Source organism: Lotus japonicus, chromosome 3, assembly GCF_012489685.1.
Source record: "Lotus japonicus ecotype B-129 chromosome 3, LjGifu_v1.2".
NCBI classification, from domain to species: Eukaryota; Viridiplantae; Streptophyta; class Magnoliopsida; order Fabales; family Fabaceae; genus Lotus; species Lotus japonicus.
In genome coordinates, this window is record NC_080043.1 from 77,414,716 (window position 1) to 77,442,392 (window position 27,677).

General features: G+C 35.7%; 3 protein-coding genes across 3 annotated transcripts; 1 reads left to right on the forward strand and 2 right to left on the reverse strand.

Annotated features, from left to right (window-relative positions):
- Positions 1-9,058: 9,058 nt before the first annotated feature.
- On the forward strand, positions 9,059-14,575 carry LOC130746091 (uncharacterized). Its single transcript, XM_057598608.1, has 6 exons — positions 9,059-9,257; positions 11,909-12,447; positions 13,032-13,224; positions 13,451-13,515; positions 13,620-13,830; positions 14,016-14,575. The coding sequence occupies exons 1-6, from the start codon at positions 9,180-9,182 to the stop codon at positions 14,358-14,360; spliced, it is 1,431 nt and encodes a 476-aa protein (XP_057454591.1). The 5' UTR covers positions 9,059-9,179; the 3' UTR covers positions 14,361-14,575.
- A 504-nt stretch (positions 14,576-15,079) lies between these two features.
- On the reverse strand, positions 15,080-18,006 carry LOC130746092 (18S rRNA (guanine-N(7))-methyltransferase RID2-like). Its single transcript, XM_057598609.1, has 7 exons — positions 17,710-18,006; positions 17,578-17,633; positions 17,318-17,374; positions 16,955-17,004; positions 16,566-16,718; positions 15,687-15,822; positions 15,080-15,487 (listed from the first exon to the last, which is right to left on the reverse strand). The coding sequence occupies exons 1-7, from the start codon at positions 17,966-17,968 to the stop codon at positions 15,323-15,325; spliced, it is 876 nt and encodes a 291-aa protein (XP_057454592.1). The 5' UTR covers positions 17,969-18,006; the 3' UTR covers positions 15,080-15,322.
- A 2,119-nt stretch (positions 18,007-20,125) lies between these two features.
- LOC130746093 (40S ribosomal protein S28) lies at positions 20,126-21,934 on the reverse strand. Its single transcript, XM_057598611.1, has 2 exons — positions 21,785-21,934; positions 20,126-20,578 (listed from the first exon to the last, which is right to left on the reverse strand). Exon 2 carries the CDS (start codon positions 20,575-20,577, stop codon positions 20,380-20,382), a length of 198 nt encoding a protein of 65 aa, XP_057454594.1. The 5' UTR covers position 20,578; positions 21,785-21,934; the 3' UTR covers positions 20,126-20,379.
- Positions 21,935-27,677: the final 5,743 nt, after the last annotated feature.

Consider the following 27,677-nt stretch of genomic DNA (forward strand, 5'->3'; position numbering starts at 1 on the left):
TATGGGTGGTGCCATCACAGGTGGGTTGGACAAGTACTCTTTGAGCTCCTCGAATGCTTTTTGATGTTCTGCTTCCCAGCGGAACACATCTTCTTTTTTAAGTCGAAGAAGTGAGGAAAATGATTTAGTCTTCTCGCTGAGGTTGGCAATGAATCTCCTCAAGAAGTTGATCTTTCCCAGTAACGATTGCAGTTGTTTCTTGCTGGTTGGTGGACTTGTGTCGAGAATGGCTTTAGCCTTGTTTTTGTTGATCTCGATGCCCCTTTTATGCACCACAAAACCCAAAAAATCACCTGCAATAACACCAAAGGCACATTTAAGGGGGTTCATCTTTAAGCCATATTTCCTCATCCTCTCAAAGGACTTCCTTAAATGGGATAAATGGTCATCCCTTGATGAGGATTTCACCACGATATCATCAATGTAAACCTGCATGAAAGTTTCAATAAAATCATGAAAAATGGTATTCATTACCCTTTGGTAGGTCGCGCCAGCGTTTTTCAACCCAAATGGCATGACCACCCACTCATATGTCCCCAAGGCACCAGGACATCGAAAAGCTGTCTTCGACACATCTTCTTCTGCTATGAAGATTTGGTTGTAGCCTGAATAACCATCTAACAGGCTTAAGTATTCGTGGCCAGCAGCTGAATCCACCATCATCTCGGCAATGGGCATGTGATACTCGTCTTTTGGAGTGGCAGCATTAAGATCTCGAAAGTCAATGCAGACCCTCATCTTTCCATTCTTCTTGATTACTGGGACCACGTTGGCTAACCAATCTACATATCGGGCTGTCCTGATAAACTTGCACCTGAGGAGCCTTTCGATTTCTTCCTTGATTTTTACCAACACATCTGGATGGAAACTCCTGGGTAATTGCTTGACTGGTTTCTTGTCTTCTTTGATGGGTAACTGCAATTCTACCAGTTCTCGACTCAGTCCTGGCATTTCATCATAATCCCAAGCGAAGCAGTCTTTGAATTCTTTGAGTAATTTCACCATCCTATCCTTTAACTCTGGGTCAATAAGAGCACTGATGTACGTTGGCTTCTTTTCCGAGCCATCACTCAAGTCTACTTCTTCTAAAGGGTCCTGTGCCTCCATTTTCTTGGAAATGTCGATCGCTGGCTTCTCGAAACCCAATGGGCTGTCATCGTAGATGCAATCCAGCCTTAAATTACGGAGATCTTCAAATTCTTCGACACTCTGCTCGTCTTCTTCCAAACACGTGCTATCCTTATTCGTTGTTGCCTCCTCCTGAGGTGTCAACTCGACAGGCAGGATTGAAACATTAGCTTCGTCAATAGCCATTTCGTTGGCCATTCTTTCGGCCTCTAAGGCCGTCCTTATTTTGTTTTCGGCTGCGTAAGCCGAAATTCGAGCTATGCTCGAATTAATCATCTTTACCACTGGTTTGCCACTCACTAGTGGCATCCTTTTCTTCATCGCTGTGCCATCCACTCATGGCATCAGGTTTGCATGCTTCATTGAGGTTTAGACCTCGGATGGGATCCAATGTCACTGAGTACTCTGAGTATGGGTTGAAATATTGATTAGCCCCTGTGTCTAAAGGAGCGATTGTGGCTAAACTCTTCTCGAAATTCTTCTTACCAACGTAGCCTGTCTCTGCTAAATAGTAGCTTTGATCTGCTTGTACATTTTCGACAACTCCATCAGCCTTCCAAATGGATATACGTTGGTGCAAAGTTGAGGGCACTGCCCCCACGCCATGAATCCATTCTCTTCCCAGCAGCAAATTGTAATTGGCCTTTGAAGGGACCACAATGAACAATGTGGAGCGGGCCACCGTTCCTACAGTTATATTCAACATAATTGCCCCCAGGGAAGAACCTGTCTTTCCTTCATAATCAGAAAGTACCATATCATGTGGGATTAGGTCTGCTTCGGTTTTACCCAACTTTTTGAGCATAAACCCAGGCATCAGGTTGATTGCGGCTCCTCCGTCGACAAGGACTTTGTTAACTCCTTTCTCCTCGACTTTGGCCCAAACAAATAATGGCTTCAAATGGCTCTTCATTTGCTCAGTTGGCCTCTGGAAGATAGCTCTCTCGTCCTCGACAGATCCTCTCTGCATCACATAATAACACAGAGGATTATCATCTGGTTCTTCTTCAACATAGTAGTCTTCCTCGCTTTTAGTGACCTCTGAGATTCTATCGAATTCTGCAGGTAAAATAGACACTATACAGATGATGTTAAGGTCTTCCCCATCGCTGTCATCGAAATCCTCGAGCATGTCTTCATCCTCATCTTCGACAACATCTTTACCCTTTTCTTTGGCCGGGTTTTGTGGCGCAGTTGTTCCCTGTTTGATGGCGTGGTCTAGCTGGTTGATAATCGACGCCACACTGGGTTCATTGCGAGGGTTATCTTCTGGCTTTATGTCCCATAGTGAACGGAACTTACCACCTCTTTCCCTTTCAGCTTTCCTTTTCCTCAGAAAACGTCTGAACTGAGTCCTGATCATTTGCTCAGGGGCATAGTAGTTCCCAGAGCCATAGGAGTAGCTTCGCGACACACGGGAATTGTTGATGTAAGAGGATCCTTGGCCCAAGTCGATTTTCTGCCACTTTTGGTGTTGTTTTGGCCTTGGAGGCGCTGGCCTGAACCATTGGTTTTTTGGTAACCCAGCATCAGGGACGTAAGTCTTGTCTTTACTTCTCGGCTTCTAGCCTTTATGGCCATCGAGTTCCTGGCCTCTTTCAACCCACTCCTCATGGGGATATTTCAACCTCCTAGACACAGGCACTTTGTCTTGATAATTCCTTTTCATTTCCGAATCTTGGTAGGCCTTGGCTGCAAACTTGTCGAAAACGGCGCTGCATCGGGGGCACAGCATGACTTCTTTCTCGCCATCTTTGCTCCGAGATAGAAACTCGACAAGAGTTTCTCCAGCCTTGGGGTAAACCTCCTCTAAGCTCACCTCTTTCTCGACCTCTGGCTCTTCGACAGCAATGTTTTCCTCTTTTGCCTCTCCAAGTGTCAAGCCCAGATCTAGCTTTTCAGAAATGTCGACCATGTCAATGTAGAAAGGCTCTACATAGTTGGCCTCAGCTATCTGCAATGGGTCAGAGTCAATCTTCATTTGGCCTTTGGCTTTTTCATCGTACTTGAGTCTTCCTGAATCCAACGCTCCCTGCACAAGATCCCTGAAACGAACGCACTGTGAGGTCCAATGACCAAAAAAGTTGTGATATTTGCAATATTTCTTCCCTTTCCTTTGTTCAGGAGAAGGAAGTTTTTGGTCTTTAGGGACCACAAGCAAACCATCAGACACAAGTATATCATAAATTGCATCACATTTGGTCACATCAAAAGTATAAGTTTTCACGGCAGGAATCGCGTTCTTGGGGTTTTCTTCCCCAAGTTTGTTTTCATATGGTTTTAATGCTTTACAAACATAAGGATCGCCTGGCTGGAGTTCAGCCAGATTGACATCATTTATGTCGACATCCATAGGGACTTCTCGATAAACACATGGATTTTGACACACCGGGTCAGTGTCTATGTACGCTACTTTTTCCTTCTTTGGCCACTTAGTAGTCTTGACCCTTTCTTCAGACTTTTCAGCCTTTAGTAATTCGATATGTCTCACTCTGTCTGCGAGCAGGGACATATCTCGAATATACTGAGTATCGATTTTCTTTCTAATGGAATACTCTAGACCACCAGCGGCTAAAACCACTAACTCGTGTTCAGGGACATGAGTGAAACATCGAGATTTAAGCATTCTGAACCTGTTTAGATAATCATCAATGGACTCTGCTGGCTTTCTTTTGACACTAGCCAAGTCTTTCAGACTCACCTTGCACTCTCCCCTAAAGAACTGTTCATGGAAAATTCTTTCCAATTGGGCCCACGTATGGACTGACCTCGGGGCGAGGGTGGTGAACCAAGTAAACGCGTTCTTAGTTAAAGAACTTGGGAAGTACTTCATTTTTAAATTTTCATTGATGGCTAGATCCCCTGCCTCGATTTGGTACCTGGCTATGTGTTCTACAGTGGACTCTCCTGAGTCCCCAGAAAACTTAGTGAATTTGGGGACCTTCCAGCCTCAAGGAAGTTCTGATTCGAGAACTTCTTCTGTAAAGGCCGACACAAAATGGGGCCTATTCGCGAACCCTACGTTGAAGCCATGCTGGTACAACAATTGTTCCACTACAGCAACAACATTTTGTTGCCCCCCAGCGTTCTGGTGTCGAATTCTTTCTAGTACGCCATCAGCGTGCTCTTCCCTATTCACCATATACACGTTTTGCAATGGTGGCTGCACTGCCTCGTTTCCCCTAAACAAAGGGTTTGCCCCCATATCTTGGTGTTGTGGCGCTTGATAGCGCATAGGGGCAGGGACATGGTTAGGCAATGGGACTTGGTTAACCCCTGGTGCTGGCTGAATTTCGACTGGTGCCCCCAGGGTTGTAGCCAATCGATCCATCTGACGTGCCAAATGCTGATTATTGGCATTATTATTTTGGAGCACAGGGTTAATTAGTTCACCTATCTGTCGAGATAGCATGTTAACCATTTCATGGTTACTATCATCTACTTGCTGCCTAATGGCTTGAAGTGAACCAATGTTCATACCTGTAGACAAATAAATTTGTGAACTAGACCCAGGAATAGGGCCAGGAGGACTAACTCGACTACTCCCTAAGTTCAACATTGTTCCATTTGCCCCAAAGGTGGGTATGCTGAACGGGGGAACATTCTCAGGGAACGTCGAATACGTGCCTTGTATGCCTTGCATCACAGATATAGGCATACCATAAGGCATGTCTCCTCTTGTAACCGTTGGAACAAGTTGTGCCTGCACTGATGTAGATATAGGCATTTCTGCAACTGCAGAAATTGCCACATTCTGGGTTGGCATAGTGGTGCCAGGTCTCATCCCAGTGGACACTTCTTCATTATTGTTACCACTACTTCCCCCGAGACTGCCCTGATTGCCCACGTTAGACCCTTGGGGGGAGGTTCTTCCTCGATTGCTTGCCATACTTACGGTCTTACCACTTCTCAGGTGCATATAACACGTAAATCACAAGTAAAGCAAGTAACAAATACCAGGTCACATGCAATAAAATAGACCAAACACACAAACGCTTCTGTAAAACTTAGTTTTCACAAAAACGGTCCCACTGGGCGTGCCAATTTGTTTACGCTGATTTTTGGTAAACAAATATCCTCTTAGTTCGACTAAAGGAAGTTTAGATTTCAGGGTCCTTTTGAGAAAACGCTTTGCCAAAGTGTTGTGTGTGTGAGTGTTTTTCGACAACAACGAATCGGTTCAAATAAAACTGGATTTCATTAAGCACGGGTCAATTACAAAGAAGTCACATACATCAAAATAACACGAAAGCTACAAGAAGTGTGGATTTCGATAGGAAAAGTGCATAAAGGAACTAGAAATTAACAAGCTTAATACAAGAAAACTAAAGTGTTGGTTCTGCAACATACTCCTCCATCATCACGTCTTGCTCCTTGAGTCTCATTGATGCGGACATTTAGAGCTTTTTGGTGAATTTTCAGAGTTTGAGTTGGAACCCTTTTTTCTGCTGCTGCTTCTTCTATTTATAGTGTTGTTTCTTCCTCCACGTTCTTGGCGGTTTTTCTTCAATGCATGATGGCTTCGTGGGTTTGAATTTTGGCGCCTTACCCCACGTTTAGCCGGTGGCTTTGCGCACGTGACTTTAGTTGGTTTGTTTGCGACGTGGGTAGCCTTGAGTTGTGGTAACCACCGCCATTTGTGGCATCGTGGGTATGCACACGTGCTGATAATTGCCCACCACTTGGTAACTGCCTCCTTCGTCGAGCTTGCCGGTTTGTCGAATTTTCTTTACTTCCTTGACTTTGAGGGAGTGTCGCCTAATGAACCTCGAGCTTCATCATGGTCCTTCCTGTCGGGGAGTCATCCTCCTAACACCGGTGTCGATAATTGTAGCATTAGAAATCTTGGCTCAACAGAGGCCAAGGAGAATGTTTTTGTTAAAAACTGATTCGTATCTAATCTTAAATATGTGATATATAAAAATATTTTAGAACATTTTATAAAATTATTTAAATATAGATCTTTAAGAGAATTTTAGAAGTTTGATTTGGCTAATATAAACCAGTTTTAATGGTTTGACATCTTGTGTGGCAATTTTTATTGTAATAACAGTTAGTGAGTACACATTTTTCTTCATAGCCGTCATCTCAAAAATGAACCATTAACTAACTGGCAAACTTAAAAATGTTGTTTGTGTTTTAAACAGCAGTCATGCCTCCCTTATATTGACCAATAGTAAGCTGCTAGGATGTCATGTCATCATTTTGACTAGTAAATTTTATATTCTAAACTTGGGTCCCTAAATTTTTTTAAATTTAGTATTTTATCCTCAACTATTTATAATTTTTAATAGTTCTTGAAATAAAAAAAATTAAGTTAACCTAAAATAAGATTTTATTTTGCTCTGTACCTCCGCTGCAAGCAGCCCCTTAGCGGTGGTCTTTCCTGCCGACATAGATAATCATTGAGTTTGTTTGTGAAATGAGTAAAATTTGCTTCTTCATTCTGCCAGTTTGCTTGATAAAAATGAAAATATGCAAGAAGGAACAAAACTCATTTTAATCAATTTATCAAGTCTGTAGATCAAACTTTGGCACTTGCTTTTTCACGTTAATTGCCTACCTGTATTGATATAGTGCGCTCCTCCTACAATTCATCACACCCTTCCAATTATTGCACTCCTCCAAGGCTCCAACATATTCTATTAAAATCAATATGGATGCGTCTATCAAAGCCTGATTGTGGAGCAGGTCTTAGTTTTGTTCCAAGAAACCATTGCAAATTTGCAATTACTTATGCAGGGTTACTTTATGTAGCAGATTTTGTACACACTTACATGCCTCTCTTTTTTAGCCAATGGATTTGGCATTTCTTGCGTTAAGATTAAATTAGCCTTATGTTTAAAGGGGTTTGAAGGCTTCTTGGTTTTTCTGAGTTTTTTTTCCTTCGGAGTGATAGTTTGCCCAGTGTTTGTGTTTTTGAGTTTTCATTTTGGAGTGTTTAGCATTTTCCTGTATTTGATTTGTCACAGCACCACAGATAAGAAGATGAACTCAGAGGAGAGGAGGAAGGATTAGGTCAATAAATTTACCCCAAATCAGCTTGAAATGTTTAAAATCAATTTCAATAAGGTTAAAATCAATTTGAAAATAAACATTTTTTGAAAAATAATTGTATTTTTATTATATGGTAAAATTTATAATATAAATAGTTGGAGGATCTATTTAAAAAATTTAAAAGTTAAAATGACATGGCACAAATCTCCATTTGGCATTCATTGATTGGATATGGGAGAAACAACATTATAACCCTCCCTCACCAACCATCATGTAAAAGTTTGCCTAACTGAATATGTAAGATGTTCAATTATCTAAACAACGTGTTAGAATTTATTGGTAATTAAAATATCCTTTGATTAAATTAATAAAGAAGATATAATGTTTAGTAGGCATATTTCAAGAAATAAAAAAAATACATAACTATTTGAAAAAGATAATTCTCTTATTAGAGTTTATCATAAATTTAAAAAATATAATTCAAAGTCAAGCATATCACACAAATTTTGTCTTGTAATATTTATAATAAAATAAAATCTAAACGATCTGTTTATTAGTGTGTGGTCAATTAGTTTAAAAATTATAAAGCTCAACCGCCACTATAATTTTATGTGTACTGGTTCTCATGATTTATGTATTTTTTCTTTTGATGTCAAGTTATGATGATTTTTTTAAGACATTGTATACGTGAGAAGAACATGTCACATTTAAATATTAGTAATGCACTTACATATGTGACGTTTGTGAACTGTGACTCTTATTTTGTCATCTCTTCTTAAAAACACACATAGTAAAAGGGGGAACAATTCAAACCTTGGAATTTCCATCTGCGAAAAACCTGTCCTCGAAGGTAAGCTCAAGTGATAAGAGCTAGGGGCATAAGAGTTTTTGAGGGTGCAGGGTTCGAACCCTGAGAATGGCTAATTTACTAACATTACTAACAACTGACATTTACCTATAAAAAAATTGCGAAGAATCTAGGATTATGGGGTTCGCATGAAGGGTAAGATCAACATTGTTGTCATTTTCAACCTAAGGTTGAGCTTTGAGGTTTCTGAGAATGAAGCTAGAACCCACAATCAAATGGGGACCTGAAACACATAATTGTTGATCGGAACAAAATCTCCTCTGCCAGCCACATCTACTTCTCACGGTTTCTACTCCACCGTGTTGAACCCCTTCGCATCATTGTAAGGAGCCATCTCTCCCAACACCGACCCAAGCTTTAAGAAGCCTTCTCTACCACACCAAGCCGTATGCGACCACCGTGCTGTGAACTAATCGTTGCGCACAAAGGCTTGGCTCCTCCTTTGATCTCGTCCCTACTTCAATCTCTCTCTATCATTTCCCTCTTTTTAAATCTGGAAAATTGAGGGAGGGTGGTGGTTGTGATGAGTGTGGCAGAGAGGAGGACGAGGAGTTGACGGGAGGGAGAGCGGTGGAAGAAGGGAGAGGCGGGGCTTGATCGTGGGAGAAGATGAAGTGGGGAAGAAGAGGGATATGGCGATAGTACATTTTTAAAATACTCATGTTAAGTTAGTATTTTTAAAATTAAATTATGGAGTTCAATTATTTAATTAAACAACGTTCAAAAATTTGATTCAGGTAGTATTATAAACATCACTGCCTTCCTGAATTTAATTTCATGTAACAATTACAATTTTATTTCAGTTAAGAACTTACTTTCTAATCATATACCTGAATCTAATTTTCGGTAACACTCTGCCTTCAAATTATTTAAATATTCATGATTTCAGGAAAAAAAAAAATACATTGGTGAAATAATTTCAAGAACTTGTTTTTTTAATTCTTGAATTTTTGTGTCCTTATCCATTTTGTCAGGTTCCGGGTTAGAATAATGAAGAAAAAAAATTAACATTCTATATTTAGCCCCACTTAAAATTAGTTTTCAATCAAAAGAGCAATAAACAGAGAGAAGAGTTGAATCAATATAAGGTCCTCAGTTATTAATAGTCAACAAACAATTTGTAGAATTCTTAGGCTAACGTCTCGCATTTGATTCATGGTGGCTATGAGTTGGTTAACATAACATAATGACGAGATGGATTTTCTTCTCCATTATCATCCTGGTTATATTTGTTGCAAGCTCTTTCATTCTGGAAATTGACCTTGTAAGTCTCTTACATTACATCCATCATACATCATATTTACAATGGGCCTGAGTGTGTATATATATAACATGTTCAAGATATAACATGTTTGAACTTTAATCTTTGATGCTTTTGTATCACCATTCTATTCCCCATCTCTCTTTCTTGATTGGTTTTGTATCTTCCTGACTCATTATTTTATTCAAGATGTAACAAACACATTAAAGGTTTAACTCATCATATAGTAAATTTCCTCTTGAAACTCGGGTAGCAATTATCCTCGTCAAAAGTCAATTATCTATTTCATATTAGACTTTTCTCAGCTAGTTAATTTAAAGTATAAGGAGAAGTGTTGTACGGTGAAGGAGATGGGGAGCTGGTAGGATATGTGTTGGGTTTGGTCGCTGAAATGGAGGAGAGAAAGTTGAGTGAGAGGGAGGACGCCCTATTGGTTCATTTGAAGCAGGTGCTGCTTTCAGTAAAGTTGTCTTAGGGGTTGGTTGATAGGTGGAAATGGCGTCCGGAGGCTGAAGGTAGTTACTCGATGAGCTATGCTTATGAGTCCCATGTGGATCTTTTGGTGGTGAGGATAGGGAAAATTCCGTCAAGGGTGAATTTGCAAAAGAGGAAGGTGATTCCTGTTGATGGGGATGTTACTTGCTCGCTGTATAATTTTGTGGATGAGTCGACGGAGCACTTGTTGTTTACTTGTTAGTTTGCGGCCCAGGTATATATGTGGTATAGATGTTACAGGTGGTTGGGTGTTGATATTGTTTTGCCCAGAGGCTGTAGAGACCATTTGTTGTAGCATTCGGTTCTATGCTTGAGTTCGAAACAAAGCCGGTTGTGGAGGGTAGTTTAGTTTGCGATAGTATGGTCGTTATGGGTGGGGGAGAATAATTTGTGTTTAGAGACTCAATAATGGAGGTGGAGAGGACTGTAGAGCTGGTTCATATCAAGTCTTGGTCGTGGCTTGTGGCAAGAACTCCGGCCACGGTTGTGGAGGGAATTTTTGTCATTCCCTATCTGAATGGTGCTCAACTCGATCCGGCCTTGTGTTTGCAGAATTATAGTTGATATTTATAGGCTGTGTTGTTCCTGCGGTTTGTGTCTTTTCAATGGGCAATGGGCTTGTTTCGGGTGTTGTTGATTCATGAGGAAGGCGTGGTGCTGGCTCAACTTGGATGGTTCTGTGTTGGGTAGTTGTTCTTGTTGTTTGAGTGTTGTGTGTTTTTTGGTTCTGTTTTGCTCTTTATTTTCCTTTTTACCTTGATACTTCTTTTTAGTTGAATATAATTGGCTAATATACAAAAATTAAAGTATAAGCAGATTTAAAATACAACAATGATGGTGCTCAAAAAACTAAAAAGAAATGCTTGGAATGTATGGCATAAGCATGATTAGTATAATCTTTTTAGATAAGCGAATATTTAGTAAGTCTTTTAAGCAAACTTAAAAAAAAACCTTTTAAGCTAACGTAAATCTTATTTCATTAATTTATTGTAGTATTTTTGAATTTTTTTTAGAAAACAAAAGCAATATAATTATATATATATATATGTGTGTGTGTGTGTGAAAGGAATGATAACAAAGCTCATAAAAGAGCAAAGGGGAGAAGATGATTAGTATAGCAAAAAACTAAACATAAAAAAAAAAAATAAAAAAAAAAAGAGCAACCCCTATGAAAGAAAACCCAAAAAAACCAGCAAAGGCACCAAAATAACCAACGAAACCCCTATGAACCCAAGACATACAAACATCCAAGAGAAATCAGCCACTCTACATCAACTAAGCCTATGAGATCTAATATTCTCTGCTATGCTTTGAAGAGCAACTTCATCAGAGCAATCATAACACATACCTAGACGTTTCCCCATTGCCAAAGCAGATCTCGCCCTCGTCATAACGCCAGGGGGACCTATGTTCCTTTGCGGTTCAAATAACACCAACTGATTATCCTAGGAACCCAAAACACCTTCAGTTGAAACTGAATCAGGAGGCAGGTCAAGCTCCACCCCAACAACCAAAGTCTTTACTTTCCTGGGTCGCCCACGGGGGCGAGGAACCTTCTCAACAGGGCACCGACCTCTAACTACCCCTTCCCCTGGCAATTCTATTTTTGAACTTAAGGTAGGTTATAGCTTAAAAATTATCAATGTTCTAATTTTTATCTTTATTATCTTAAGAAATTTCTTAAATATTTTGAAGATATTACGAAATTATCTTGCAATAATTATTATTTAACACCTCATATAAAATTTTGAAAATTTAATAAATATTTATTGATTTTATCAAAATGTTAGTTCATTTAAGTATTCAAAAAAACATTTAAAAAAAAGTATTAAAAAAAAAAGTAGTCTACAAATTGTGCCTAGTTTTTTTTTTGTGAATGAAAGGGGCTAATATAAAAAAATGTGCGACTTGTGCTAGTGTATCAAAGGAGTATTTTTGTATGACAAAGGTGACCCAATGATTATTGACTTAAAACAAGATGACCCAATGATTAATTGATTATTTTTACATGTGCATTTTTAGTGGATTATTATAGACTTATGTAACGAGTGTTGGTCTACGTGAAAGTTATTTGTTGGGAATGGGAGTTACAAACTACAGTTTTCCGAACGTGTCAAAAACTGAATAAGTGTACATGACTGGTTTATTTTATATTTCAGTCCAAAATCACAAGCACAGCTATCCTCAAGACAATTGTAGTGTTCAATAAGCAACAACCCCAATTCCCACTGTACTGCCTCAATGGAACCTCAGCACCAACCTGTCCAGCATACTACCCTGAAAAAATTGAGCTTTATGATGATTCATCAGCTGCATCATGTCCAGAGTACTTCAGATGGATCCATGAAGATCTTAAACCATGGGAGAGTGCAGGAATCACAAGGGACATGGTGGAAAGAGCCAAAAACATCTCACATTTCAGGCTTGTGGTTGTGAATGGAAAAGCTTATGTGGAAAAGTATTCCAAATCCTTTCAGACAAGGGATGTGTTCACAATATGGGGGATTTTGCAGCTTCTAAGGCTATACCCAGGAAAGATACCAGATTTGGAGCTAATGTTTTCATGTGGAGATAAGACTGTGGTGCAAAAGAAAGCTTTTCAAGGACCACAAGCCTTGTCACCTCCACCTGTGTTCCATTACTGTGGAGAGGAAAATTCATATGACATTGTATTCCCTGATTGGACCTTCTGGGGTTGGTAAAGCTTCTATTCCCTTTTTCATTTCATCTACTATGTGTTTTATGTCACATATCCAAGTTTCAAGATACCATGCCATTTCATTATTTTTTCCAAAAATTGATCAAAAGCAAAACAAAGCTTATACCTTCTGATACTCAAAAGGTACTGAATGAGTGTTTGGTTCCCCGCTGGGAAACCTTAGAATCAATTCTGATATAGGGTAAATCAATTCTGGATGACAATATAGATGTTTGTGGGTCATTCTGGAGAATTTATTTGATCCCTGAAATCAATTTTGCTGAAGCTAGAGATAGTAGTTAGTACATTGAATATACTCTATTCTGAGATTTTACAGTTGAATTTCACAATATTACCTACAAAATCCACTTTTCTCATCAAGGTATCCAAACATAAATCACATCACTTCCAACTTACGATCATCATAATCAATTTTACCAAAATTTATTCAATCAAAATCAATTTTAGGCATAGCTGATCCAAACATGCCCATACGCTTCTCCCCAAAATTGATTTGGACATTAGAATCAATTGTAGAAAGATTTCCAAACAATTCACTTATACTTGTACAATATTTTTACTAGGGCTGAGCTCCACATAAGACCATGGGAAACAACATTGCAGAATATACAAAAAGGGAACAATAAGGCCAAATGGAAGGATAGGATACCCTATGCTTTTTGGAAGGGCAACCCAGCAGTGTCTCCTATCAGGAAAGTACTCAGCCAGTGTAACGCCTCAGACGAACATGATTGGAATGCCCGGATATATGGCGTGGTAAATATATGATTTTAATAGCATGATTGGATCGGATTCTCATTCATCATAATCACTTTTGAAACCTAGAAGCTATTGACTAGATAAGTTTCTCCCTGGAGTTGATCGTGACTTCAGAATCAATTGTAGAAGAGTTTCCAAACATACACTAATCCTCTAACTTATGTTTCCAGTGGTTGCATTAATTGTTTCAAGATGGAATTAAGATTTTCTGTTCCTTTTTCAGCAATGGCAACAGGAGAAAGCTAACCAATTTCAGGACACGAAACTAGAAGATCAATGTGACTACAGGTATGTAAATGTTTTCAAGCACTTAGTCTGAATTTTAAATTGGTAGCATATTATAATCTTTAGATTTTACTTGCTGAACTATGAATTCTGTCTGCATTATTAAGGTACAAGATTTATGCAGAAGGGGCCACATGGTCTGTGAGTGAAAAGTACATAATAGCATGTGACTCCATGACTATGTTCATAGAGCCTAGGTTTTATGACTTCTTTACAAGAAGCATGGTACCCTTATTGCACTACTGGCCTGTCAGCGCCAAAAACATGTGTGAAGAGATTAAGTTTGCTGTGGATTGGGGCAATGCTCACCTTGACAGTGTAATTACCCTCTTCCTCTTTCAGTCTCTAGATGATTTTCATACTTACAAAATAACAAACACATGTTGAGTTCATGATTTAAAATTTTTAATTGTATTTCACTACACGTTTTAATATATATGTTTAATATGTTAAATTTCCGCCCCCTCTCACCCATTTTTTTCTGGTTTGGTCCCTGATTGCAGGCAGAGGCTATTGGCAAAGGAGGAACTGACTACATCATTGAGAATTTAAAGATGAAGTTTGTGTATGATTACATGTTTCACCTGCTAAATAACTATGCAAAGCTCTTGAAATTCAAACCAACAATACCTGCAGAAGCTGTTGAGGTTTGTTCTGAAAGTATGGCCTGTTCCCTGCGCGGGGCAAGGAAGCATTTTATGGTGGAGTCTATGGTGAATTCACCAAGTGATACACCTCCATGTACAGTGCCTCCTCCCTATACAGCTGAAAAACTCCATGAGGTTCTACAGGAAAAAGAGAATCGAATCCAGCAAGTGAAGACGAGGACTGTGAATAAAGAGCAATAAAGGCCTGTGTTGTTGTCTATATGTAGATGTAGTTCACACACACACATACACACCTCTCTTTCTCGAGCAAGAGGGATCTGCAACACTCTTCATGCATGTCATGCCAATAATTAGTTGTAGTGTAACATTAAATTAAGCATATGAAAATGTAAATAAAAATTCTTGATCTGAAGAGCATTTTTTGTTAGTGAAGGATTTTTATTTACATCTTGTAAGTTTAGATTGTTGCATGAATAAACAGAGTTCTCATTCCTCAACTTCTCATAAAACCTGGCCAGTATTTTTCTTTTTTCAAAATCAAACACCAAATCCTTTGGCCGCTATTTCACCGTCGCCATACACTACAAGAAGCACGATCCTTATTTTTTTTTTTTTGGTGTGGCACAAATACGGATGGCACAAATACAACTTCCCAAATTTTCTCATTTAACCTAAATGTTGGATTCAGCTTTGATTCAAAAATTGCACAAGATCATCTAATATTGTAATATATCATCAGAACAATAATCTAAAAATTTAAACAAGAATCTTATACCAATCACTTGTACTGGTGGTCATATCAAGTGGCAAATGAAGAAATCAAAATTACTTCTGTGCATCACTCAATTGTATTGGTGGTCACATCAAGTGGCAAATGAAGAAAATAAATTTACTTTGTGTATATGTTGTGCAATGGCATGAAAACTACACATAATGTGAAATGTGATAAACCTGAGACCTGTGAAAAATTACAATAAGATTCGATATTGGTAAAAATGTGAAACAGACACAACTATAATTACTCATCACTCAAAAGTTGCTCTACCAACATATTGTATAATTAGTACACAAAAATATCCCTAAGGTTCCATATTTCATTGCAGGAACAAACATGTAAGAGTATCCTTCAGGATCAGGAGAAAGTTGTAATCCGCAATGCCCATTAACAAATAATAAATATCACAGACAAAATCCAAACAAGATCAAAAGCGATCCTTTCGTTTCCGACCCGTGTACTTGGTATCTCGAGGAACAACATTTCCTCTTCTTCTCATCTGATCCTTCTTCCTCATAATCCATTCCTTCCCCTTGCCCCTCTTATTATTTTTCTGTTTCTTTCGGGGTCTATGCCTGTCGGAGACACACACCTGCCCAAAAAAGTAACCTAGATATAAGCCCATGAGTAAAGGACAAGTGAAAAAGGCATCTAACATATTTTGCATTTTCAAAATCTAGAATGAATTTATGAATAGGAATTTGGTAATTGAAGCAATACTTCTAGTAGGAATATTTTTCACAAAAAGTTCGGACATTCTGAATTGAATTCATAAATGTAGCAAGACTCACAGTTTGATTTTCTTCATCTTCATCATTGTCATCATCAGAGCAACTCTCCTCATCTCCATCTTTACCCATGGACAAGGATGTATTCATTGATCGTTGACCACATGTGAGAACAAGAAACTCTTTTCTCCTCTTAGAACTATTACAAGACAATTGTTATTCAGTTAGTGAAACACCATGCCAAAAGAAGGCTAGGCAAAATAATGCATTTCAAAAGAAATCTTATGGCTATAAAACATGTCTAACAAAACACAAACCTTTACTATCAAATAATGAATCTTTTTCCTTTAAGTGTGTACAATACATAAAGGTGGAAAACAGGAGTGAATCAAGAAGGGTGACCTTTGAAATAAATGTATACATACATGAAGAGTGAAGAGAGATTGAGAGAATAAAAAAAAAGGACCAATGTACATAACATTTGTGATCATCCTCGTACCATCTTTCATCCTGGGGTTCATCTTAAGTGTGATGTACATTATCAGCTAGGAACGTATACACTCTAGGAAAGTTCTCTAGATATGTAATCAGTTTCTGCTAGTTCTCACAAATAATGTTGAGCAAATCAAGGAGTGGCAAGAAAAGTGATGAATGGATGACATCCACAACACTTGAGTTTCGAAAAATTATTTTACTTTATATCCGCAAAAGGTAATAATAATATATGAATACTTTTCACGATAACATTAGGCTGTCTCATGGCTCCATTGAGCAGGAAACTATAATTACAGCTATAATGCAGCAATCATAGTTTTAGTGCTGATTGTACTGGAAGAACGACTATTGAGCTAATTAACAGAACAAACGAAGAAAATGATTTTCAGGTACATTATTCTCTATGAAACAAATGAGCTGCAGCAATATCGTAGGATATATTCTCACCTGTGTGGAAAATCCACCACTATACCACCAGCAAATCCAGCATGCATTGCAGCACTCAAAATCAACTCACGCTGGTCTAGATTTTCAGGATACACTTGAAATACTGCTCTAGCTCCATTTGTTAAGCATCTGTATAAAGATGTGAAAAAAGCCCTACAAAAGAAATTGAGAATTATATATTATTCGAGCAAAGGAGTTATATATTATTCGAGCAAAGGAGTAAAGGTGAAAGATTTCAGCTTAGTCCAATCTTATACATAAAGTAGTCAAAGAAAAGTGGAAGAGCTGAGCAAGTTTCCATATACTTATGAGTTTGAAGAAGCTCAAAATGCACAGGTATTGATTAATGAAAACTGAAAAGCGGTATAATAAATAAGAAAAGAACATACTTTAATCTTAATCGAGGATTGTGAGAGGATTTATCAGCATTGCATAACCACTGCATGATCACATAAGAGTCACCAAAATTAGGACCGAAAATGAGACAAACCAATCAAACTAGGCAGAAAGGCATGACTTGTTCACACCCAAACAAAAACAGGTTATTGGTTGTCCTAAATAAATCGTAAACCTAAAATTTGTCTTCATTACCATTGTATGATTTTTAAATATACAAAAGTTGGGATTTCAGAATATGTAACTCTGCTTAAAAGTTGATACATTATAATAGAGCATAATATCCTCCATCCTACACCTGATTCAGCAATCAATAAACATTTTAGTTTGATTTTCTCATTAATCTAATCTCTCACCTGAACAGCAGATATACTGATGGCTCCATCAATAACTCCAGGACGAAGCCCTAAACCCTAAGACCAAAAAACAAGAGCAATAAAAATCAGTACCCAATGCAAAAAAAAAAAAAAAATCACAACAAAGTATCAATAACATGGAACTTGAAACTGCAACTGCTTATAACATAGCTCAATATTAAGCTTAGATTCAAGATGAACTCCAACAGCAATAAACACTAAAACCCTATTTCTGATTAAGGAGAAACACTGTTCTGTACCTGACCCATGTCACCAACTAAAAGGTCACCTTCAACCTCTCGCTCCAGAGCAACATCTATGAGTTAAAAAATCATCAAAAATGCAAAACAGATAAAATTTTGAAAAGAATGAAAAAAGAAGGGGAAACATACTGAGCATGGAAGGAGAAATGTCAAGACCAATCCAATGGTGACCATTCTCAGAGAGCGTTTCACCGCTGAGTCCCGATCCACAACCAATGTCAACGAGCAATTTGGGAACGCCATCGTCGGGTAAAGCGAGAAGCTCCAATGCTCTCTCTGAGAGACTCGCTTGAATTTGAATGATACGGGAAGAAGAAGTGTACTTGCGCGCTTCAGAGTCGTCGTAGAATATCTCTGGCGGCGCTACGAACTCTGGTCTTGACGCCATAGCTCATACGAGTGTGAGAACTGCTAACACTTGAGTCTGTCTTATACGAGTGTGAGAACTGAGAACCGTGTAATATTCATCCGGACCGGACCGGACCGGACCGGACGATTTGATTGGCTGATGGAGAACCGGGCCTATGTCCAGTCCAATTCATAAGGAAAACTAGAGATCAGGGTTATGTTAGTTACTCCCTCCGTTCCAATTTGTTTGTTGTTTTAGCTTTTGCTATAATTTCAAAATGGTTGTTGTTTTATATATTCAATGCATTTTTTTCCATTTTTCATTTTCTTCCCTCTATATCCTTGTTGAATAATTAATTTAAAGTTTCTCAATAAACTCACCTACTATACTCAATTCTCCACTATCTCTATTAATTACTATCCCTATTTACGAAAAATGTAAGTCATTATTCTGGTCAAGTTTCTCTCTTATAGTAGTAACTCAAATTTTGAATACTCTCTTATATTGTCAATGGAAAAAATAAGCATACATTAAAATCACTCACATTATAAATTGGTTATGAGTTATGGTTGCTGTAGCAGAAATATACAGGTTAAAAAAATGGAGAACACATTAAAAGAAAGGGTTGAAGACTCAATTGAAGAAATAATTGAAGACTCTATAAAATTAGATTATGAAAATTTAGCCACATCAGTTTTAAAAGAGAAGGAAGAAGTTGCTATCAGATATTTTGATTTAAGTACTGTGAAAAGATGATTAGTGGTTCAAATTTAGGTAAAATTTTGGTGGGAAGCATGAATAGTTTTTTTGGTGCGAGGGAAGCATGTATAGTTGATAAAATTGGAAGTATGTAAAATTTGACATATTTACAGGAGAGAGTACGAAATTCCAGTGGAAAGATCGAGAGTTTTAAAAAATAGAATAAAAGAATGCATAGGAAATTGAAAAGGCTATACTTGATGTGATTATATAAACAAATCAATTTTCCCACACTTAGCATTGTATTGGTTCTGTCAAAAAATTAACATTGTATTGGTAATGATGTGAAATTAGTAGTGTGAGTGTGGAAAATGAGGAAGGAATGATTAACATGAATGAAAATAAATAAGGGTATTTTAGTGAAAATATTAATCTAATGATTAGCTCTTAAACTGTGTGCAAATGCTAAAACAACAAATCAAACCGGTTTGGCGTCTTGCTGCAGAAATAAGGCTTGCGTCCAATCTTGTGTTGCTGGAAATCTGAAATCCATGGAGGGAAAGAAAGAAGACCATCTTGAGTATTTGGTACATCTACACCACAACTTTGAGAAAGAAGTTGACAACACAAATCTTGGAGGAAGACTGATGGGCATCACTGTTCTAGAAAGAAAGACCAGTTCAGCCATGGCCACTCAGCAGTGAGCTCCTTTTTTTTTTAAACTTGTAGCACCAATGGCATAGACTTGATAAGGCTTGTAAAATTGGTTCTACTCTACTACACTTTTCGTTAGACAAACAAAAACCTCTACATTATTTTGATGATTAGCCAAACAAATGCATCCTTCGTAGTCAAGGAAGAAAATCGAAGCAGAAAATCGAAGCTATGTTGGACTAACACCGTAGAAACTAGTGCTACCAATACACCTAAGTAGCATGAATGATCACCAACCTAAGTAATTGATCTACATGATGTATGATCCAAGAAGAAAAAGAAGCTACTTAATTGAAGATATAACTAGTAAAAATTTCTAATCAAGAAAAAGTATACATAAAATGAAAACTTCTCCAAATCAACAAGAACGATCTGTGGAAGTCCCAAAAGCTTGGGAGACCCAAAAAAATTAAAATTGAAACTAATTCACATAAATTACAATTAGTAATTGCACTTATCCATCTATGTAAATACTAAATACACCATTTTTCCGACATACTTCTCTGGATCAAAGAGAGGAAACTTGTACAATTATTATCATTTTCCAATCAGTTACTTTAACTATGGTCAAAATAAAATATGGTACCAATGCATGTATCCATACTGGGTGGAGATACTCATGATCCTTACTCATACTTTCCTACACAAGTTTTGAATCTGTATTTCCATCCATGACAACAACAAAAAAAACTCCTGTACTCCACAAGCAGTAACGCCATTCATAGCATGCGCAGATTACAAATCACCGCCATTTTGAATAATTATATCAAAGTAACCACTAACTAGTCCAGAAAATTTTCACACTTTTAATAAGGTTTAAACATATGGGCTCAAGGTCTCATGCGGCCAATATAGAAGGACAAAACTTATAGTCAAAGCACAGATTTACTCAAAATTCAACAACATGAAGTGTAGACATGAAATTCAAGTAATAATAGATGCATAAATTAAGATCATGACACGAACAAGTAGCATCAACTAGCTAAAACAAAACAAAAACGGTTCGTCAAATCCTGAACCAAAGCATGAGAGCTCCTCTAGCGCAACCTTCTTGCTTCTCTCTCAGACTCGAGAAGGGTGAGGATGTCACCTTCCCTGACTGGTCCTTTGACGTTCCTCATGATGTGACGATTCTGGTCATCCAAAAACTTGACTCTGACTTGAGTCACTTGACCCCTAGACCCAGTACGGCCCATAATTTTGACCACGATAGCATGCTTCACCTGAGATTCCATCCTGGTCAAACACAAGCACATTTACAATGTTATATAGTGTGTAGGGATTATGAAAAAGATAGCTAACATTAGATCTGTATGTTAGAGAAAGGTGTGGAACAACAAATGACCAGGGAAACATATCCACTTAATTGTAAAAGTAAAATACCCATGTCAAGTTTCACCCTTAACCATTGATTATAATTTCTCTGTTTCTTATATCGTTAGACACATAAATTAATGGTTAGATGGTAAAACTTGACATGGCCATTTTTTCTTACAGTTGAGAAGATCCGTTCCCGACGAATGAATATATGAGATCTTTCTCTCAGAGTACAAAATTCAGTTAATCAAAGAACAGATTGTGACCTCACAATGAACAGACAAAGTGAATAATAAAAACCATTTAGACTACAATGAAATATAGCTCCCCGTGTTTGATTGAAGCCTAATATCAATAAATTCAAAACCCAACTCAACAATTACCAGTACAACAGATGCAGGGATCATCATTCACTTCATGGATATCTAAGATCGTTCTCTCAGAGTACAAAATCCAGTAAATTGCAGAACAGATTGTGACCTCACAGTGAACAGTCAAAAAGAATAACAAAATCCATTTAGACTACAATGAAATATAGTTCCCCATGATTGAGTGAAATCTAATATCAACAAATTACAAACCAAACTCAACATATCCAAGTACAACAGATGCAAGGATCATCATTCACTATATGGATGGAACTCATTAAGAGCACTAAAGCAATCCAAAGCATAATACTCTAGCATAAAGAAAATGGCAGTTCAAATAACTACATAAATGTAAAACGCCTAATTGAATTCTGCACAAGAAAGTAAGCAAAACCAGTGTTCCAAAACATTTAGTATTGATAATAGTATAAAAACTTGTGTAGAATTCATTTCAAAAGCTTCAGAACAGACTTGAAAGAAATTTCAAAAAATTGTTACTGCAAAAACAAGTTTCATCTGTTGTAAAAGGGGCTGAATCCAAAATAAAACTGGACCAAATTTCTGATCAGAAAGAGCAACAGATTGACATTCAAAATGGAAACAAAAAGTGCTGAAGAATCAAAGCAGAAACAGGGATCCGAACAATGCGACACCACAATCACAATAAAAGGCATCAAAATCAGGAAATCAAACAACGAATTACATAGTCCGATAAGAAACTTAAACCCTAGAAAATTTCGAGATGCAGAAGACGAACCCTAATTTGTGAGCAGAGAGGAAGAGGAGGAGGCTGGGGATGCGGCTGCTTTCTCTTCTTCTTGCTTCGGAGATGAATGAGCGAACGAAAACCCTAATTTGTGGCCTTTATTTTATAGAAGCAAGACATTTGTAAAGGACGATTTTACCCATCATGGACTGATAGTGGTTGCTTTGTCGGAATGGCATATGAGGAAAAATAAACTAATTAAAATTGTCTAACTTTAATACATTTAATTTCATATTTTTAGCTCTTGCTTTTATAATTTTAAATTATATTCTGAAACATAAAAAATAATTTAAATTTAAATCTAAAAAAATTCTCCAAATGTTTTCTTAGGGTATGTTTGGTTTGAGAAACTATTTTTTGTTTTCTAGAAATAGTTTTCATTTTCAAATTTTTTAAATTTAGAAAACATGTTTGTTTTAACTTCCTGTTTTCATTTTCACTGCTGCCACCACATTCACCGTCAACGACGGTGATGGTGGTGGTGAAGTTGGTGATGGAGGCAACGATGGCGGTGGTGGTGGCTGCGACAGTGATGGTCGCGACGATGATACTGAAAATAAAAACGGTTTTTTGTTTGTTTTGTGTTTTGGTCATATTTTAAAAAATATTTTAAAAGAAAGCATTTTCTAAATGTCAATCAAAGTATCAAACATGTTTTCTTTGAAAATAAAAACGAAAAATTGGCCAACTAAACATGCCCTTAAATTTTGTTTTTTCAAACTCTCATTCTTATTTCTACTTATTTCTGATGTAGATTTTAATCTTTGGGAAAAGAGTGCATGGACACCTTGACCTTTGTTTCTTTTGCAAGTAGAACACCAAGAACTTTTACTTTGGGTTCAGATTTTTGTTTTTTCAAACACTTTGGGTTAAGTTGCTAATGGTTATTAACTATATTTTTTTTACTTCTTCTAGGAAAAGAGCATAATATCACATTAGCCTTTGTACTTTTTGCAAGTAAACATCTTTAAATCTCATGATTTATCGTAATTAAACATTAAACTCTTACTAATTATGAACAAAATGATCTATCTATCTATTTATCTATCTATCTATCTATCTATCTATACTATATATAAAGGGAGAGTTTTTGCAACCTTGAGAGCAAAACTGTAATTTAATATTTTAATACACATGGGTGGAAATTTATCCATGGTCAAATACGTAAATTGGTTAGTAATTCAATATGAAATCAATCTTGGTCATTCATTGCTTCTAATCTTAACCGTTGGTCCTTTTATTATGAAACCATTTGTATAACCTTTTCATATTCTTGACAGTTTTATTTGTTGCTTTTGTAACTCCTGATTATGGATTATGGTTACAAAATCACCAAGAGTCTATTCCTTCTTCTCCCATATAAAAAGCATCTTTCCATTCCCCTTTCAAATTATTTTCATCTCTCTCATTTTGATCTTTAGCATATCCATTCATGTGCAAGTAATCTTTCCGATTTGGATCCTCCAACAACATCATTCCATCACAAGAAGATCTTCCATCAGGTTAGATAATTTTCTTTTGCGTCTTTTCTTCTCTATTGGTCACTTCTTTTTCATCATTTTTCATTTTCAGGTATTGATGTTTTTCTCCATCATCGTCTTCAATCCGGTAAGAGCCCTTCTTTTTTCGCCTTATATATATCTTTTAATTTATCTGTTCTGATTTTTCCATCATTTCTTCTTCAGATTTTGTTATCATGCTATGTTCTTCTCAAACGGTTTTATTTTTTCCGATTCATTCTTCTCATTCTTCATCTCCCACTCCTGTAAGTTTCAGTCTTTATTTGCAATATGCATGTTGTTATCACTTATTCAATAGATGAAAGTTACTCACTTTATTTTCCTTTTATAATTTATGCATGTTTTGTTCTTTGTTATTGATTAACTATTATTATCAAAAATTATGTTTCTTCGTAAACTTTAAAGTCATCTCCTTGGTTATTTCTCTAATTGTGTTTCATTATTTTTCTTGCACAATTTAATGATGTTTGCTTCCATTCTTTGACAGTTTAATCTTCAACCAATGTGAGTTTCTTGCTTTTTATAAGTTTTGATTAATTTTTTATCAATTAGTTGATCAAATGATAATCTTTTCTTCTAATCCGGTATAATGAAGCATTTTTCTTCCTTTTACATTTCATTGATTTAGTTTCAATTTGTCATCTTCATCGTCTTCATTAAGTTTAATCCAATTTATGTCATTTACACTATGAATGTGGTCACTAATTTTACATTATTGTTTTCGGTTTTCGGTTTAATTCTACCTTCTTATTCCTTTTATCTATCAACTCTATTTGTTGAGTTTTATTTCATTTTTATTTAAATTAAAAAAATTAAAAATTGAAGGATTAATAACATTCAAGTTAAATTATTTCAATCTTAATTTTTTTGTTCAAAAACTCAATCATAAAATAAATAGATTATTTTTTTTTAAATACTTACTTTTAGTTTCAATTAAAATTCATTTCCCCACCGTTACAGACTTATAGTTTTAATAGTTTTAAAAATCAACTTTATTATTTTTTATGGTAATTATCGTTGTTTCATTTTAAGTTTCATTTTAAATTTAAATGTTTGTTCTACCAGCAGCCGCGGTAAGACAGAGGATGCAAGCGTTATCCGGAATGATTGGGCGTAAAGCGTCTGTAGGTGGCTTTTTAAGTTCGCCGTCAAATCCCAGGGCTCAACCCTGGACAGGTGGTGGAAACTACCAAGCTAGAGTACGGTAGGGGCAGAGGGAATTTCCGGTGGAGCGGTGAAATGCGTAGAGATCGGAAAGAACACCAACGGCGAAAGCACTCTGCTGGGCCGACACTATGGGAATTCAATAAATCAATGCACATGCGCAAATATTTTTTCATGGGCATATATATAAATTTGTGAGTAATTAATTATGAAATCAATCTTGACCGTTGATTGCTTCTAATCCTAGCCTTGCATCATTTTCTTATGAAACCCCTTGAGCAACCTTTTCATATACTTGGTTGTTTTTTTTATTTGTTACTCTTATGACTCTTGATTGTGGTTACAAATATCAGCAAGAATCTCTTCATTTTTCTCTCATAAATTTGGGATGTCTAAATGACCCATGATAAAGTTTGGGTTAAATAACTCATCATCCAATTATATGAATAGAATAGGGTACTTCTTAAATTTAATTGTAATGCAATAATATGCTCCTTCAGTTTTGGAATCTTTGAAATGAAAACTTATGAGCTTCTAAGTAAACAATGTTTCATATATATATATTTTTTTACCTATGAGTTTTTAAGTAATTATACATATTATTTCATATGTGATTTTTCAGAACCGTTCGATATTTAGCAGACTTTTAATCTCAGTCGTTCGATATTCCCCTTGAATTTCCTCCATCAATGTTAGTATATAACTTTCTACTATTAAGCTCAAAATTATTTTAAATGAATTTATTATTAATTAATTTATATGAGTTATGGAATGTCATAGGTCAAAATTAACATTAAATATGATATTAGTTATGAACTCCATAAGACACATATTATTAGTTTAGATTTGTTGAAGTATTAATCTACTAATAATTAATATTAATAATAAACCTTAAAAGTTAAAGTCACTCAATAAAAAAACTCCCGTCTTCCGATGTATCGAAAAAAACAAAATAAAAAACTCTCTTATCCCTTCCTCTTGAACTTCTTTCATCAATGTAATTATATAGACTTCTACTATTAATTGAAAATTACTTGAAATAAATTTATTATTATTTATTTCATATGCGTTATGAAATTCAAAAAGGTATGCTTAATACTAAATAAGATCTTACCAAAATAAAAAAGGACAATCACTAACCCTTTTCTCTACAACTATATAAATTAATAAGTGTCAATAATCATTCAACATTTGCACTTCACATAAGTTTTATTGAGGTATTTGCTTTTATTTTTTTCAATGACTCAAGCTTCAAGACATTTTTCCAGTACTTATATCCAACGGCTAGCTATTGATGTATTAGCCTAGAATGTTTACATATGTTCTAACATGCATTTTATTTCATGATGATCTTCAACTTGATTTCATCATGTAAAATTGAAACACCTAAAAAATTATTTTCTCTTTGATTTGCTAACTTTTTGTTATGTAGGATGACCCAAACAGTTTGTGTATTCCATATGTGGGAAACAAGGGATCTCAAAAAACCTCAAATTGTTAATAGTATTGAACTGCTCTTAATCATTGAAAATGTATTCAATTTCTATGTTTTCCCCACTTCCATGATACCTAATTCAAACTATTTATTGTTACCATAACAAAGTGTATTTTTAAAATTGTAGTTTTTTCAAATGCCACAGTTTAGTGACACACTATGTGTATGACAAGTTTATGCGATTCAGAATTTTATGGTTCAAGCATCTGCTAGAATATGATTTTGGTACTATTTAATATAGTTGCCATCATTTTCATGTAATCGATTATCTCCGAAGAAACCAAGGTTTATAGTGCTAATTTATTTTATAAAAGAAAGCACATACAATACCGCATGACAACTAATTTCATCTTCTAAACAACAATAATCCATATGGATTAACCTCTAACATTGCTTCCTTAAATAGATGACCCTAATATTATGTTGTTTCTAACTTTTTTTTTCCATTCTTCATTACTTTACTTTGCGTTGCATCGTTCTCCTCAATAGCCACTGAAACTCACAATCCCCATATGCATATTGCATATATACAAATCTTTTTTCTGATATAACTTTCAGATGTCCATGTTCACAAATAAGTATTTGTAACTTACTACTTCTCTTATTTTTTTCCTAAAAAAATGAGAAGGTCCAAGTTTTCTAAGATTGCAAAATTTTGTTTAGACGAGTTTAACTTTATTTCATCCTACTTTATATTGAGTTTAATATGAACAAACTATGAATTATTTGTAACAAAATAAAAAAACTATGAATTATTTTTTTTACATATTTATTACTTTCAAGTTTATTTACCAACATTAATATAATTATAATTTTTTATCAATGCTTAATTTTAATTTTATGATAACGAATAGCAAAATCTAATATTAAGTTATTAACAAAGTACACATTTTATATTTTAGCACATCTATTATTGAACTCATATGAGTTATGAAATTTTATAGGAAAAGAAATTACATTAAAACTTAGAGAATTCCATAAGACACACATTATTAGTTTAAATTTGTTGAATAATCAATCAAGTGATAATTTATATTAACAATAAACTTTAAAAGTTAAAATCCATTCAATAAACCAACTATCCCCTATCCATTTACCTTTGAAATTCCTCAATTAATGTTAATTATTCTATACTTTTCTACTACTAACCTCATAATTATTTTAAAATAATTTATTATTATTTAATTCATATGAGTTGTGGAATGTCATAGGGTAAACTTGATATTAAATATGATATCACTAAAAAAACATACATAATAAATACCACAAACATGTGATGCAAAAAAAAAAATCTCCCCTTGAACTTCCTCCATAATGTTATTCTATACTAGCTTTCTACTACGAACCTCAAAATTATTTTAAATAAATTTATTATTATTTATTCCATATGATTTATGAAAGGTCAAAGAGTACACTTAATATTAAATATGTATCGCTCAAAACAATTATATATAAATACCAAAATAATATCACAAACATGTGATGCAAAAGAAAAAAATCATTTCTATCTCTTTCCCCGTGAACGTCCTCCATCAATGTTAGTTTACAACTTTCAACTTATTTATTATTATTTAGTTTATATGATTTATGGAATACCATAGGAAAAATTTAATATTTAATATGATATCACTAAAAAAAATCATAACTACCAAAATAAATACTACAAACATGTGATGCAAAAAAAAAGAAGAAAACTATCGTTATC

Coding starts and splice junctions, on each gene's coding strand:
- LOC130746091 (XM_057598608.1), top strand. CDS start 9,180: ATGACGAGATGGATTTTCTTCTCCATTATCATCCTGGTTATATTTGTT. Junction 9,258..11,908: donor TCATTCTGGAAATTGACCTT/GTAAGTCTCTTA, acceptor TTTATATTTCAG/TCCAAAATCACAAGCACAGC. Junction 13,225..13,450: donor ATGCCCGGATATATGGCGTG/GTAAATATATGA, acceptor TTCCTTTTTCAG/CAATGGCAACAGGAGAAAGC.
- LOC130746092 (XM_057598609.1), bottom strand. CDS start 17,968: ATGGCGTCAAGACCAGAGTTCGTAGCGCCGCCAGAGATATTCTACGAC. Junction 16,719..16,954: donor AATCCTCGATTAAGATTAAA/GTATGTTCTTTT, acceptor TTTCTTTTGTAG/GGCTTTTTTCACATCTTTAT. Junction 15,488..15,686: donor AAGATGAAGAAAATCAAACT/GTGAGTCTTGCT, acceptor TTTTTTGGGCAG/GTGTGTGTCTCCGACAGGCA.
- LOC130746093 (XM_057598611.1), bottom strand. CDS start 20,577: ATGGAATCTCAGGTGAAGCATGCTATCGTGGTCAAAATTATGGGCCGT.